At 36.3% G+C, this 13,517-nt stretch overlaps 1 protein-coding gene across 1 annotated transcript in view; it reads right to left on the bottom strand.

Moving 5' to 3' along the window:
• Nucleotides 1-13,517, bottom strand: part of CLVS1 (clavesin 1) — a 165,867-nt gene that overhangs the window by 82,730 nt on the left and 69,620 nt on the right. The window contains exon 2 of the mRNA XM_056110857.1: nt 600-774. Coding sequence (XP_055966832.1) covers nt 600-774 — 175 coding nt within the window. The remainder of the gene's footprint in view (nt 1-599; nt 775-13,517) is intronic.

Genomic DNA, 13,517 nt, shown 5'->3' on the forward strand with positions numbered 1-13,517 from the left:
GCTTGTTGCCTTTCATAGAAACACTGGTTCTTCAAGATAGAAGGGACTCTAGACTGACTACCCTAACATCCTTTCCCCAAGGTTCTGAATATTGTCATACAAACAGGAAGTCGTGTTTTATGTATGCTTTGTTTGAAGTGAAGTGATGTTTAAAACTCTTCAGTGCAAACTAAATGCTAACGCAACACTTGGGTACACTGCATTCTGGGAAGTGAGGATCCGGAGGGTCCACTTGGGGGAAGAAAAGATGCTTCTAGAAACCTAAAAAGCCCCCCTGTCACCACTAAACAGGACATGCTCATAAAGCAGATGTTTTCTAGTTAATTTTTTGTAAACTCTCAGATGGATTAAGCTAAACATCTCTGAGCTTTATTCATAATTGCTACAGTAGGTAATTTGTGCTGGTGGTAGCAGTAATTTAGAGTTATTAATGAAAATTAAGGCTAATTGAAAAAATAGAACCTTTTATCCTAGGCTGAGGTAAAAATACAAAATATCTTCAGATAACTGTTTTCTATTCTGAACAACAAATATTACTTTATTTGGCAATACCAAAAATTGCATTGTACTGTACAGTCTCAGACATTCATTGCACATACCTGCAACCCTTCAATGGCCAGTTTGAGGATCGATGGGGTCAGTTTGGAAGCTTGTTTGAAGGAAAAATTACTCCAGTCTATAATTAAAATAAAGCCATTGATCTGAAGCTCTGGATCTTCAATAAGGACTTCCAAAGACAGTAGGATGGCACGGAGGATGTCTGTGAAGGAGTTCCTATGGCCAGAGTAGAAAGGAGAGGTGAGGCGTGAATATTAGCGGATAACAGCACTTGGTGATGGCATTGACTTCCTTTCTGCCACAAGAACCCAGCTTGCACAGGAACACTGCTATCCTGCATCCATAAGCAAAAACACATCTGTGGAACATCTTAGGAACAGTGCTCTGAGACTCCCAGCAGGAAAACTCCCTTTGCTCTGACCACACCAGCAACCCAGCTTGATTTGCGGTCTTGCTCTTTTTTGTGTTTCTGTGGGTCTCCAAATCTCAGCTTTATTTCACCTTGAATCGCCTCCCTTCCTTGTCTCTAACACTCACTGAGCCCTAACATCTTCCAGGACAGGCATTGAGCCATCAGCATAATTGTGGTTTCAGTACTGGTACCTCCTGCTTTTCAAAATTTTGAATTACAGAATCTATTTTTCTCAAAAATCAACATTAGTACCGAGTTTTGTAAAACCAGAAGAAATCCTAAGAGAATTTTCACTCTCACACCCAAAGGGAAAATGCACAAGCAGGTTCAGCTTGTGCTTTGTGACAGCCATTCTAGCAGTTATGTGGTACGGGTGGCAGAATGAGTGTTTTTTTTGTTTTCCAATTCCTTCCTGAAACTACTTTCTAGAGGCCAAGGATTTATTTTATGACCCTTGTTTTTACTGTGTGAGTACTATTTTAGGTTTAAACTGTTATGATTTGGTGCCTTAGTTGGGGGGTCTGGGAATGTGCAAAAATGTTACCACATAAATTATCAGTAATGGTTTCTTTGCTTTATGCTACCAACTGACCAAAGCTTTGCTGTATCACTCAACTTGCAGACAACGGAGGAAACCCGTTCCTAGCTACTCAATGCATCAATGCTGAACGAATGAGATGAGCCCTTAATCAGCAGTGATTATTTAGAATCAACCTCTTATTCCTTTTGTGTGCTTAAAATCTTGCCAACATTATAAAACATCCATGCAATTGATGCTATTTTTCAGCTCCAGCTCATGGATAGAGAAAATAAAACAGGAAGAATAGCTTATTTTCATTGAAGGTTTATGGAGTGATTCAGGAAGGAAATCATTTTGAGTACATGAGTAACTATGACAACAGGCAGACCTGAATATAAACTATAGCCACAGATCTCTTGGGTAGTATGTGTTCTTCCACACCATATATTCTCATTTTCCAGTGGATTTTTGTTTTAAATAATTTTCAGACATGAAAAATAGTGGCATATTCATCCTAGTAATTCTCCTATTCTAATTTCTAAGCAATAATTCAGAGATTGTAAGGGATTTCTAAGTAGATGCGTAAAAAATATATAAACTTGGCTGGAAAGGGATAATAAAATTTGTTGCTTCCTGCAAGCTATCATTAAAATCAGATACCATCTCCTGGAATAAGAAATCAATGTAGTGAAAAATAGATTTTTGAATATTTTCAATCTGCTTAAAATCTCAGCCTACTTCAATGATTTCAGATTAAGACACAGGAAATATAATTTGGAACAAGAAATCAATAAATATTTCTCTCAGTGTCTGTTGTAAACTCAATACTGTGCTTCATACTTAAAACTATAAAATTATAATACAGTATTTCTACATATATTGTCAAAGAGTCCTATTTAGTTGAGGTATGACTGGAGATCAGCAACACAAGTTAAAGGGATCAATACAATTTGAGCAGTAAGTTTATGGATGGATAAAAACCCAGGGTAACTCTTGAAGAATGCGTAGAATTTTGATAGGTAATATAGAAAACACAGCAAGCCAGTACAAGTGGAATACAAAGATACATAGATCATATGTTTTTATGCAATTTCTCCTACTAATAATTTTTTCCTAAATTTTCCTCTCTTAAATCCACCATTTGAGACAAATAAAAGCCTCACTTTCTATTAAGTAACCACTATAAATGATCTAAATGTAACAATCATGACATTCTGTATAAACTCTAGTTTAAAAAAATTATTAGTAACTTTAGACATTTCTCATAAGAATGTTCTCACAGAAAAGAGCATTTTATTTCATATAGATTATATTCTCTTATACTTTTTAGAGATTTCAAATTCCTATTAATATATGACACATTATTATTTGTGCTTGGTTTTGTTTTTACATTTTTATCAAAACATTATTTAAAGACCCAAATACTTTCCAATAAGTAGTTTTGTAATTAGAATAAATATTGAATTAATGAATGTATCATGGCAGCATGATCATTAGCTTAAGCAATCCAAAATGGAAATATGAAAATGCCCAATGGTAAACTGGAATGACCATTAGGAAATTAGAGAGTCTGATCTTGGAAAAGTTTTCTTAGAAGAATCTTCCACATGGAGAAGAATCAGGGCTGAAAGGTTAAATCTTAAAGCCTACATACAATGTTGACATTAAAAGAAGAAAAGTTAAGGGAATAAATTGTGTTTAGAAAGAGAGATAAAGGTTATTTCAAGAAATAAGGATATAGTAGATTGCATTACCAGATTACAGACCCCAATTCTTCACTTATCTAGGCAACCACAGAATAACTCCAGCACCTGTGACTTGCTTTAACTTATCACATGTGACAGAAATGACAGTGTGCCAATTCTGAACCTAGCTCTTAAATATCTCAAGTTTTGTTACTTGTTCCCTTGCCTTCCACCATTATCGTGGAAAGAACATGCCACAGATAATTTGTTGGTCTTAAGAGAATGAGAAATACATGACTTCCTAAAGAACTAGCAATTATTCGCAAGAAGCAAAGCCATTCAGCTTAAATCAGTCTAAATGAACTCCTGTTTCTCTCCAGATATATGAGTAATAATAAATGGTCTTTGCTTTTGGAAAATCTTTGTGGGCATTATACTACTTATAGCAAATAAATCCATATTTCTCAGGGTGGTCATAGCACAGCAGGTAGGGCGTTTGCCTTAATGCGGCCAATCCGGGATCTATTCCTCCGCCCCTCTTGGAGAGTCCATCAAGCCACATAGAGTATTACACCCGCACAGCAGATCCTGGCAAGCTCCCCATGGTGTATTCAATATGCCAAAAACATTAACAACAAGTCTCACAATGGAGATGTCACTGGTGCCCGCTCGAGCAAATTGATGAATAATGGGAGAACAGTGACAGTGACAGTGACAGTGGTCATCAAGGGAAGATTTTTCAAATTTGTGTGCGTATTTATGAAATATTAGATGTGAGAAAAGATTTTAATAAAAATTCTTATCTTTGCTATAGCAGAATTAATATTTGCAAAATTTAATCTTAAATTTACTCCCCTGAATCTTGATTAGAAAGTCAAATTAGACAATTACTTTACTCTGTAGGGTGGTAACTCAGAGAATCGAAGCCTGGATTGACTTTCTTTGTGTGATTTCATGTGGCTTATACTCTCAAGAGAAAAAACAAAGAAAGAAAAGGAAGGACAGAACAGGGGGAATGGAAGGAAGAGAAAGAAAAAATGGAAATAAGAAGGAAAAGAAAGACTTGCTATATTTTTCTCTTTATTACAGATTGAACATGAGAATATCTGTTCCAAAATGTCTCAGCATGAGATGAAAGAACTACTCAAACATCTTGTAACATATATGTGGGATTTTATGTGGGATTTTAAGGGTAAACTATAATATGTCACTTGATTTTAAAATTTTTAATTCAGTTTATATCATATGCCCTCAATTAAAAGGTGTAAATATTATTTAAAATGTATAGACATGCCATGTTTGTCTATCTTTATCACATATGACAACAATATATAGAAAGAGTGTGGAGCAGCCATCTTTGATTCCTGAATCACTGCAACCCAACCATTTACTTATTGGGACTATAGTTCTTGTCTAAGATCAGGTTTCTTATTTTCAACTAGTAAAAGTGAAATATAAAGAACATGATGAAGAGAAAATTTTCTCACTCTTTAAAGCATGAACATATGAAATTATGCCTCACTAGACTAATTCTGACAGTTATATCCATCTCCGCATATAGCTACAAGAATACAATTTATTAATATTTACCATTCAACATGATATTGAAACAAAATATTTCAAATTTCAGTATGTCAGGGATCTTCTTTGTATTTTCATAGTGAACAGAGTATCAATAAAGTATCTGTATATACTGTGTATCAAGTATTGGTTTCATTTAGTGTCTTGTTTTAAAAATTAAGAGATGGTTTGAATAAATGAAAACGATTAAAATTAGTATCTTTGCACATTTGACCAAGTACTTCTAAATTTTCTCCAAAGCTGAGAGTGCAAAAATTAACATAAAATACATCTGTCTGCTCAGCTAATGAAACTTCTTATCATTCATTGTCTTCTTTAATTTTTTTTACGGGAGGGGGTTATTTGGTCACCTAGATGTACTCAGGGTTACTTCTGACCCAAGAGATACCAGGATTAAACTCAGGTCAGCTGTATGCAAGGCAAGCACCTTACCCACTGTATTATCTCTAGGACCCCATCAATGTCTTCTTTTAAACACTTTGAAGTAACTGGAGCTGTATATGGAATAATAAAGCATTTAACAAAATTTTTTTTGGTGAAGATACATAAATAAATATTTTCCACTTTTCTGCTAAAAGACAAAAACTGATAGGAAATATTTAAAACTATGTACATGGGAGACAATAAAGTATAATCGTTAATGAGATGTGATATGGGATTATTAGACCGATTAAATGCTGCCTATTCTATATAAACAGAATGGTATTTGATCTCTTTGTTTTCTATTAAAGCATATTTTTCTTAGTTTTCTTTTTAAAATTTCATTTTATTAAAGCACTGTGATTTACAAAGTTATTTATAGTAGACTTTTAGGTATACGCTATTCCAGCACAGACCCAACTAACAGCATCGACTTGGCTCCTCTAATATTCCCAGGTTCCCTCCCCCATCTCTCCCCTCCCGCCCACCCACAACCCCAGCTCCAATCTGCCATCTTGACAGGCACAATTTTAAGTTTGGTTCTTAAAGTTTGGATTTCAATGATTTCAAAGTTGTTGACATGGTGGTTGAGATATTTAACTCTATAATTTCTTAACACCACTAATGTACCTGAATCCCCTTGACCTCTGCCCACTGTTATTTTTAATTTATCTTTTCTCCACCTCCTTTCCACTCAATTTCTTTCCTTCTCCTTCCTATATTTTAGGGCCAAAGATGATCTAGTCATCCCCTTCCCCCTTTAAACCACTGCATCCCTTCACTCAGTTATTGTAAATATAACATACAAGTGATATCCTATATTTATGCTTCTTCATCTGGCTTACTTCATTTAACATAATATCTTCTAGTTTCAGTGAACTTCATGATTTCATTATTCCTTACTGATTCTTAGTTTTCTTATCTGTAGAAGGAGAACTATTATAGTAACCTCCTTTAATGTTAAAGAGATATAATGTAAACAAAATCATAAAAAGTAGCAGTTTATAGGAATTCCTAGAAGGAGCCAGTGGTCAGGTCAGTTCTTATTACAGAAATAAATACATTATCAGGTAATAGAAGATTGCAAAGTGCTTGGGATTTATATACATTATATATATACATATACATATATATATATATATATATACATGTTCCCTAAGATCCTACCATTCATAGATGTGTATATACAAGTTTACATACATATATGTGTGATATACCTAATATATATACACTTTATTTATATATATATATATATATACTGGTAGGAGAAAGATCTTCAGTTAGGTTGTAAAGAATGGGAAGGTTTGGACACTGGACCTACAAAAGAATAACAACATGAGCCACACAGGGACACAACATATGGGGAATGTAAAGACTTTGCATTAAAAGCAAGGGTAAATTTACCTGTGCCTTAGGGTGACTGAAAAGAAACATCAAGATAAGATGAGACCTAGGCTGACAGGGAAACTAAGATAATGCCTGGGGAGATTTAGACCAACTAGACATCCCTGTGATTTTCTGACATCTTTTGTAAATAGTTGTCAAGAAACCTTAAAAAGGCACATACGGGACTCCCATTTAACTTAGTTCTATACTAAATATCTCCCCACTTATGGATCTCCTTTCTTTTCTCTTTTACTTGCCAGTAAACTTTTCTTCTTTCCAATTAAACAAAAAAAGATAAGGTGAAAATTACAATGTAACTTCATCTTATTTTCTTAGGTACAACTTTTTAAGCAGAGGAAGGAACCAATGGTAGTTATGCATCAGATTTAGACTGTTAACTGGGACTATGTGGATAGTAGTCAGAAACCTTACCATTCAACTAGGAAGAAGCAATTTCAGTACATTAGGTGAAAGCTAAATATAAATTATAGACTTGAGAAGAACTTGAGGACAGTATCCAGGACTTAAAGATCAGTTATAGGAGTCAATACAAGGAGAACAGTTGTACTAATGTGGACAAGAGAAAGTCTGTTAGGTTGAAAGAGAAACAGAGGTGCTGTAACTATGTCTAGTTCTCATGCAATAAGAATCAGCATCCAAGGGAGCAAAACTCAATGGCTTAACTTCAGAGCTGTCAAAGGGGTGGCAAGAAGTGCACGATTGATGTCTGTATCCTTGCCACTCAAGTAATAAATATCACCAAAAGCAGATGGCCTTCCTACAGGGGATGTTTCCTACTCTCTTCATAAAAATGGACAGCTTGCTGCTATAGCCTAGACTATGTGCTGTGTTAAGGTTGCGCATGTGTTGTATTTGTCTTTGAACACCAGGCAATTACTGGTACCCCCACATAGAAATGGCTTAGCAAATAATTATTGTTAACAAAGAAAGATACACCAAATGAACCAAACAGAAGCTCCAAAATACTGAAAAGATACAATAATCATTCTATGAGCACAAATTGGTAATTTTTGTTCTTTGTTAATAACTTTTTTGCTCATTGCCAAGGGTTATTATACCAGAGGTATGTGATCAAGCAGTTTTTCCATCATGGCTCATATTTATGGAATGTGCTATTGAGCACCATGGATACCAAGTTGGAGGAAAACCTGGGTTTATGACTTGATTGTGACTTAGGAAAGGTCCCTGCCCACATTTACATAAGATCAGTGTGGATGTAAATAAAGATGATATGATAAGAAAAAGAACATCGAGGCTGGAGAGATGCACAGTGGGTAATGTTTTGGATGCAGTTGAGTTAGCTTGATCCCCAGCACCCTATATGGTCCCCAGAGCTCTGCCAGAAGTGTTCCTTGAGAGCAGAACCAGGAGAAAGCTCTGAACACCACTTGGTGTGGCACCTTCCAAAGAAAATGTAAAAAGAAAAAGAACATCCAAAATCATTAGTAATAAGTGTTAGATATATGTTTACATATAAGAAGGCTGGTATACCAAGAAACTTTCAGTATATTGAGATAGAACTAATCCCCAAACATCTCTTTTAAAAAACCTTAAATACTACTGATAAAGAAGTTTGTTTACTTTGCTCTGCTATTGAGATGGGGATTAGGCAAGAAACCATAGGGAGATGTGAAAGATTTTTTTTAAAAAACACAAAGCAAGTGACCTATGAGCATTTTATCCATTACAAAATGACTCAAAAATTAATTTCATTTGTGTGTTCTCGTAACTCCCTTGGTTGAGAAACTTCAGAAAAGTAGAAATGAGGGGGAAAATCTCATGATGTACATAAGCAGTGACTGCTGTCACCCACCAAGAGTTATATTGACCGAACTAGCAAACTCTTTTCTGACCTAAGTGAGTCAGTGCATATGGTAACATTGGTCCTATTTCTGGAAGAATTGAATTATACAGGTTCATGACAATCAGTTATTCACTCCTTGAGATGGAATATTCTTTCTTTTATTCCTCTCTGGCTCCATAAACCTTCATGATAAGACATTAGATAATGAGAGAAGGAATTTGGGGAAGACATATATCCCTTCATATGGCATTGCTTTGAATGATTTTACCCTCCTAAGTGTCCCACTTCTGGGTCATATGCTGCAATCAGTCTTGCAATCAAGAAGTCCTTTTAGGAAATCTAAAATTGAAAATAGTATGCAAGACAACTTGAATTATGTAGATCATTAGTAAAACAACTCAATAGATGTAATTTTTTTTTTTTGGAAAACACACCTGTCTTGGAGTGGAAATATACATGAGACCTCATAATTTTAATTAATAAAATGTATACCTTCATCGAAAACTCCACATATTAAATAAAAAGATAACTAAATCTTAAAACTAAAAGATCTACTAGTCTCTAAAATTCATTGCTTGCAACTAGGAATCTTAATCATAAATACAAGTGATATGCATCAGAAGATTTAATAGAGATTGATGTAATTTAGAAGACCTCCAGTCTGAGTTTTAATAATTTGCTTATTCTTTTTAAAAATCCTATCCTTCTTAATCATCAGCTACTGAAACAGCATCAAGCAATCAAATTTATAAAAGATTAAAGGGAGAGAGCCACAGGAAATCATGTAATGGAAAGAAGAGTCTTATTTTCATGGGTAGTATATTCAGGATAGCTATATTATCTATCCTGACAGAAATACAACTTGTTGGCTGGTTTCCAGGTAAGCATTCTTCTCTTTGGCTATCTGCCTTCATCTATTTCATCTTTAAGGCATCTCAAGGTTATTGGATTCTTGGAGATAGAAGGATATAAAGTTTCTTTGGCCTTTCAGCTATCAGACTCAGAGCCCCTTACTATTGCCAACACAGTTTCCAAGTGCTGGCTGGCACAAGTAAAGGTAATCCTACGGTGAAGAATTTTTGGTTTTGACAAACTCTTATGATCTTAGTGATGACTCATGAATCACAATTATGACAACCAATTTGATCAACCTTCTGAACAGTGAATAAACATATTCTCAGAGGGGTGAAGTGGGATTTGGGGATCCTTTTGCTATTCTCACCTACACTGCTTCCAGAACTGAACATACACTTAGCTTGAGCAGAAAAAAATTCCCTTTGAGAATTTTCCGATTTTTGGAGCCTAGAGTGCTGAGCCTATAATTGTTGATTATTAGGAGCAGACATGTCATAATGAAAGCAGGAGTTTCTAGAATTCTCCTAGATGAGGGCCCAGAAACACTCACTGGACTTCAAACCAACTCAAATGTAATACTTTCTGAAGACTTGAGGGACACAGTATCTTCTCCATGCACTTTTGCCAGAAATCAATAGTTGGGGTACTAATTACTGAGATTTTTCCTACATTCACCAATATTTACCTACAATCAGAACAAGAGTCATGTCACCCCACTAAATTTTAGAAATCAGAAAACATAGCACTTGATAAGCTAAAAAGAAGACTAAGCAAAACTAGGAATTGAAGAGGAAGTTCAAAACTTAAGGAACTTGCTTTGCATGCAGTTCAATCCCTCATACCCCTAGGGGTTACTCCTTAGCACAGCCAGGTGAATAGTTCTTGAGTTCTGATGGTGTTGCCCACAGAATAAAAAGATAAAGAAAAATAAAATAAAAATAAAGAGTAAACATGATGACTGAACAGAAGCTAAACATAAGGCTTATAATCTAAACATAAAGTAAACATAAGCTCACAAATCACAAATCACAAATCATCCTGTTATTTGTCGATTGCCTCGAGCAGGCCCCAGTAACGTCTCCTTCATCCTAGCCCTGAGATTATATTCAAGGCTCTTTAGGAGAATGAGACCCATCATTGTTACTGGTATTTGGCATATTGGGTACTCCAAGGGGAGTTTGCCAGACTTTGCCCCGTGGACAGGCTACATTCGGTAACCTGCCAGTTTGTCCAAAGTAAGAATGAGATAATAAGATGTCATAATAAGATGTCGCGCGGCCGCATTTGCGGCCACACGTTTCCAGGATCTGGTTTTTATAGTCTCTGAGTCTTGGCCGCTGATGGGATTACACGGCGCCAGGGGGCCAGTTGGTGGGTGTGACCCCCGCCTACTAGAATTTGGAGGATCTGGGTGGAGTATGCTCAGCCCAAATCTGAGTAGGCTTGGAGATCTTGGCCCCGGAACCTGCGTGACTTTGTCCCTCTGCCAGTACCTTCATGTGTGCGGAGAGTGGTCTCAGCATGGTGGTGGCTGGTCCTGGAGGTCTTTGGCTGCCGGAGCCCATCAAAGAAATGGTTGACATTTTTTATAAGGAGACATTACTGGTGCCTGCTCAAGCAAAAATCAATGAACAATAGAAGGACAGTGCTACAGTAAGCTTGAAGGGCTAATTTTGCCCTACAAGGTAACTTTACCCAATGAAGCTCTGACGCCTATCTGGGGAATTATTATATGGAGTGGTTAACGACAACATTGGCTTCCTTTGCTTAATTACATCACAGATTATAACTTAACATTTTGCTAAGCAATTAGAACCAGTGGTTATTATTTACTATTGCCACTTAACCATAGCTACACTGCAGGAGATAGTGTAAAATATCAATATGCATTTATCCTCTGTATAGGTCCAAAATATCTTACTCTTAACAGTAGGATAGAATTTAGAAAGTGCATTTTATATATATATATATAAACATGATTTATGTATTTTACAATATACATTAAAATACCAAATATAACATTTTAGGACTTGGGAGTTTTGTTACAGGAGTTTTTTATTTCTTCATTTACACAAAATAATCCTCAGTGGTTGTAAAGGACTACCTAGATGATCAGGAGTTTAATTTGTAGAGAGAAAGACATTGAATTGTTCAGGCTCTATAAAATTTTCATAACTTTTATCCTACTTTAGTTCTGGGTATTATAAATTGATAGCTATTACCAATTCTTTCTAGATTAAATAAGACATAGAATTTTCCTAGTTCTGTTTCATACAGAGTATTCCAAAGGGAAAGAATTGGAACACTGTTCTTCACCTACAATGAAGAATCATTAATAGTGCCTACCCGGGACTGGAGTAATAGCACAGCGGGTAGGACATTTGCCTTGGATGCGACTGACCCGGGTTTGATTCCCAGCATCCCATATGGTCACCTGAGAACTGCCAGGGGTAATTCCTGAGTTCAGAGCCAGGAGTAAATTCTTGTGCATCGCCGGGTGTGACCCAAAAAGCAAAACAACAACAACAACAACAACAACAACAAAAACAGTGTCTACCCACCTACATAATTCTCTGGACTCTAGGAAAACATGTACATATTGTAAGTTGATTGTAGAAATCTGAAGGAAGAGGAGATTAAGATAGAGACTGGTTCTTTCAGAAGAGATTTATAAGTTAAATAGAAAGAGATAATGCAATGAAGAGGTATCAGGAATCTTGGTGGTTGCAAGAGGATGCTCATCAGGAGGTATGATAACTTCCTCCTCAGTGGCTATCTGATTGACAATGTGTGTATAATTCATATATGAAGGTAACAATGATTTTATTTTATCTTTTACGCTACTTGGAGAACGCTGTCAGCATTTTGTTGTTACTGTTCTTACGGTGTCGGTGATCTAACACATGCAAGACCTGTGCTATACCATCTGAGCCACTTTCCTGACCCCCAATACCAGCATTTATTGGATCAATAATAATAAATATACTGTAATGTGCACCTCTAGTAAAATCAACCCCAAATATCAGTAACTTGTTTATTTTTAATAATGAAGATCAGATCCAGATAAGCTCAACAAATCCATTAAATTTAGTTACACGGTAGTAATAAGATTTCTGAGCTAGATAAAACATATTCTCATATCTCTGAGACTCACAAAATACTTCAACGCAGGACTGCTGCCACAAATGGGAGACTGAGAAATACATGAAATAAATTATGTTGATTGCTATTTCTTCCTTATAATTTATTCTACTTTGCCTAGACCAGTCGTTCCCTTTGCTTAGTGTGTTCACTCTTAATAATTCCTTGAGTCAAATCTTAAATGTCATAGAAATCTTGAGTCAAATGATAAAGGCCCTCCCGTTGTTCATCAATTTGCTCGAGCGGGCCCAGTAACATCTCTATTGGAGATTTTGTTGTTACTGTGTTTGGCATATCGAATACATCACGGGTGGCTTGCCAGGCTCTGCCGTGTGGGCGAGATACTCTCGGTAGCTTGCCGGGCTCTCCGAGAGGGGCGGAGGAATCAAAAACGACTCGGCCATGTTGGCTGCATGCAAGGCAAACGCCCTACCGCTGTGCTATCGTTTATTTTTTTGTTGTTGTTTTTTGGGTCACACCCAGCGATGCACGGGGGGTCACTCTTAGTTCTGCACTCAGGAATTATCCCTGGCGGTGCTTAGGGGACCATATGGGATACTGGGAATCGAACCTGGGTCAGCCGCGTGCAAGGCAAACGCCTCACCCGCTGTGCTATCACTCCAGTCCCTGATGTCACATTCTTAGTGAGACTTTGCTACCACAAAATAACCAGAGGCAAGGACTCCAACTTTGATAAACCTCAATCAGGGGGTTGTAGTAATAGTACTGTGAATAGGACACTTCCCTTGCAACTGGAAGACTTGCATTCCATTCCTGACACTCAAGGCCCTGTCAAGAGTGATATCTAAACACAGATCCTGAAGTAAGCACTGAAAAATGTTTGATTTTCTCCCTCTTCAATCCCCCCAAAACTAAACAAAGCCAAACTTAAGTCAGACTTGAACCTCAGTGTCTGAATAATCACAGTGGGAGGGGGACTTCACAGATCACACAATTCCCAGAGAAACTTGTTTTTTGCAAACTCTTTTATTAGAAATATGTTAAAGCAAGCAAGTAAACAAACAAACAAACAAAAAAGCCTTAATAGAATACTCCAATTATTCACCATCATTTGATTCAGTTACTATCAATATTTTAATAGTTGTACAATCATATACTGAATGAATGTGTATA

This window comes from Sorex fumeus, unplaced genomic scaffold, assembly GCF_029834395.1.
Source record: "Sorex fumeus unplaced genomic scaffold, SorFum_2.1 ptg000002l, whole genome shotgun sequence".
Taxonomy (NCBI): domain Eukaryota; kingdom Metazoa; phylum Chordata; class Mammalia; order Eulipotyphla; family Soricidae; genus Sorex; species Sorex fumeus.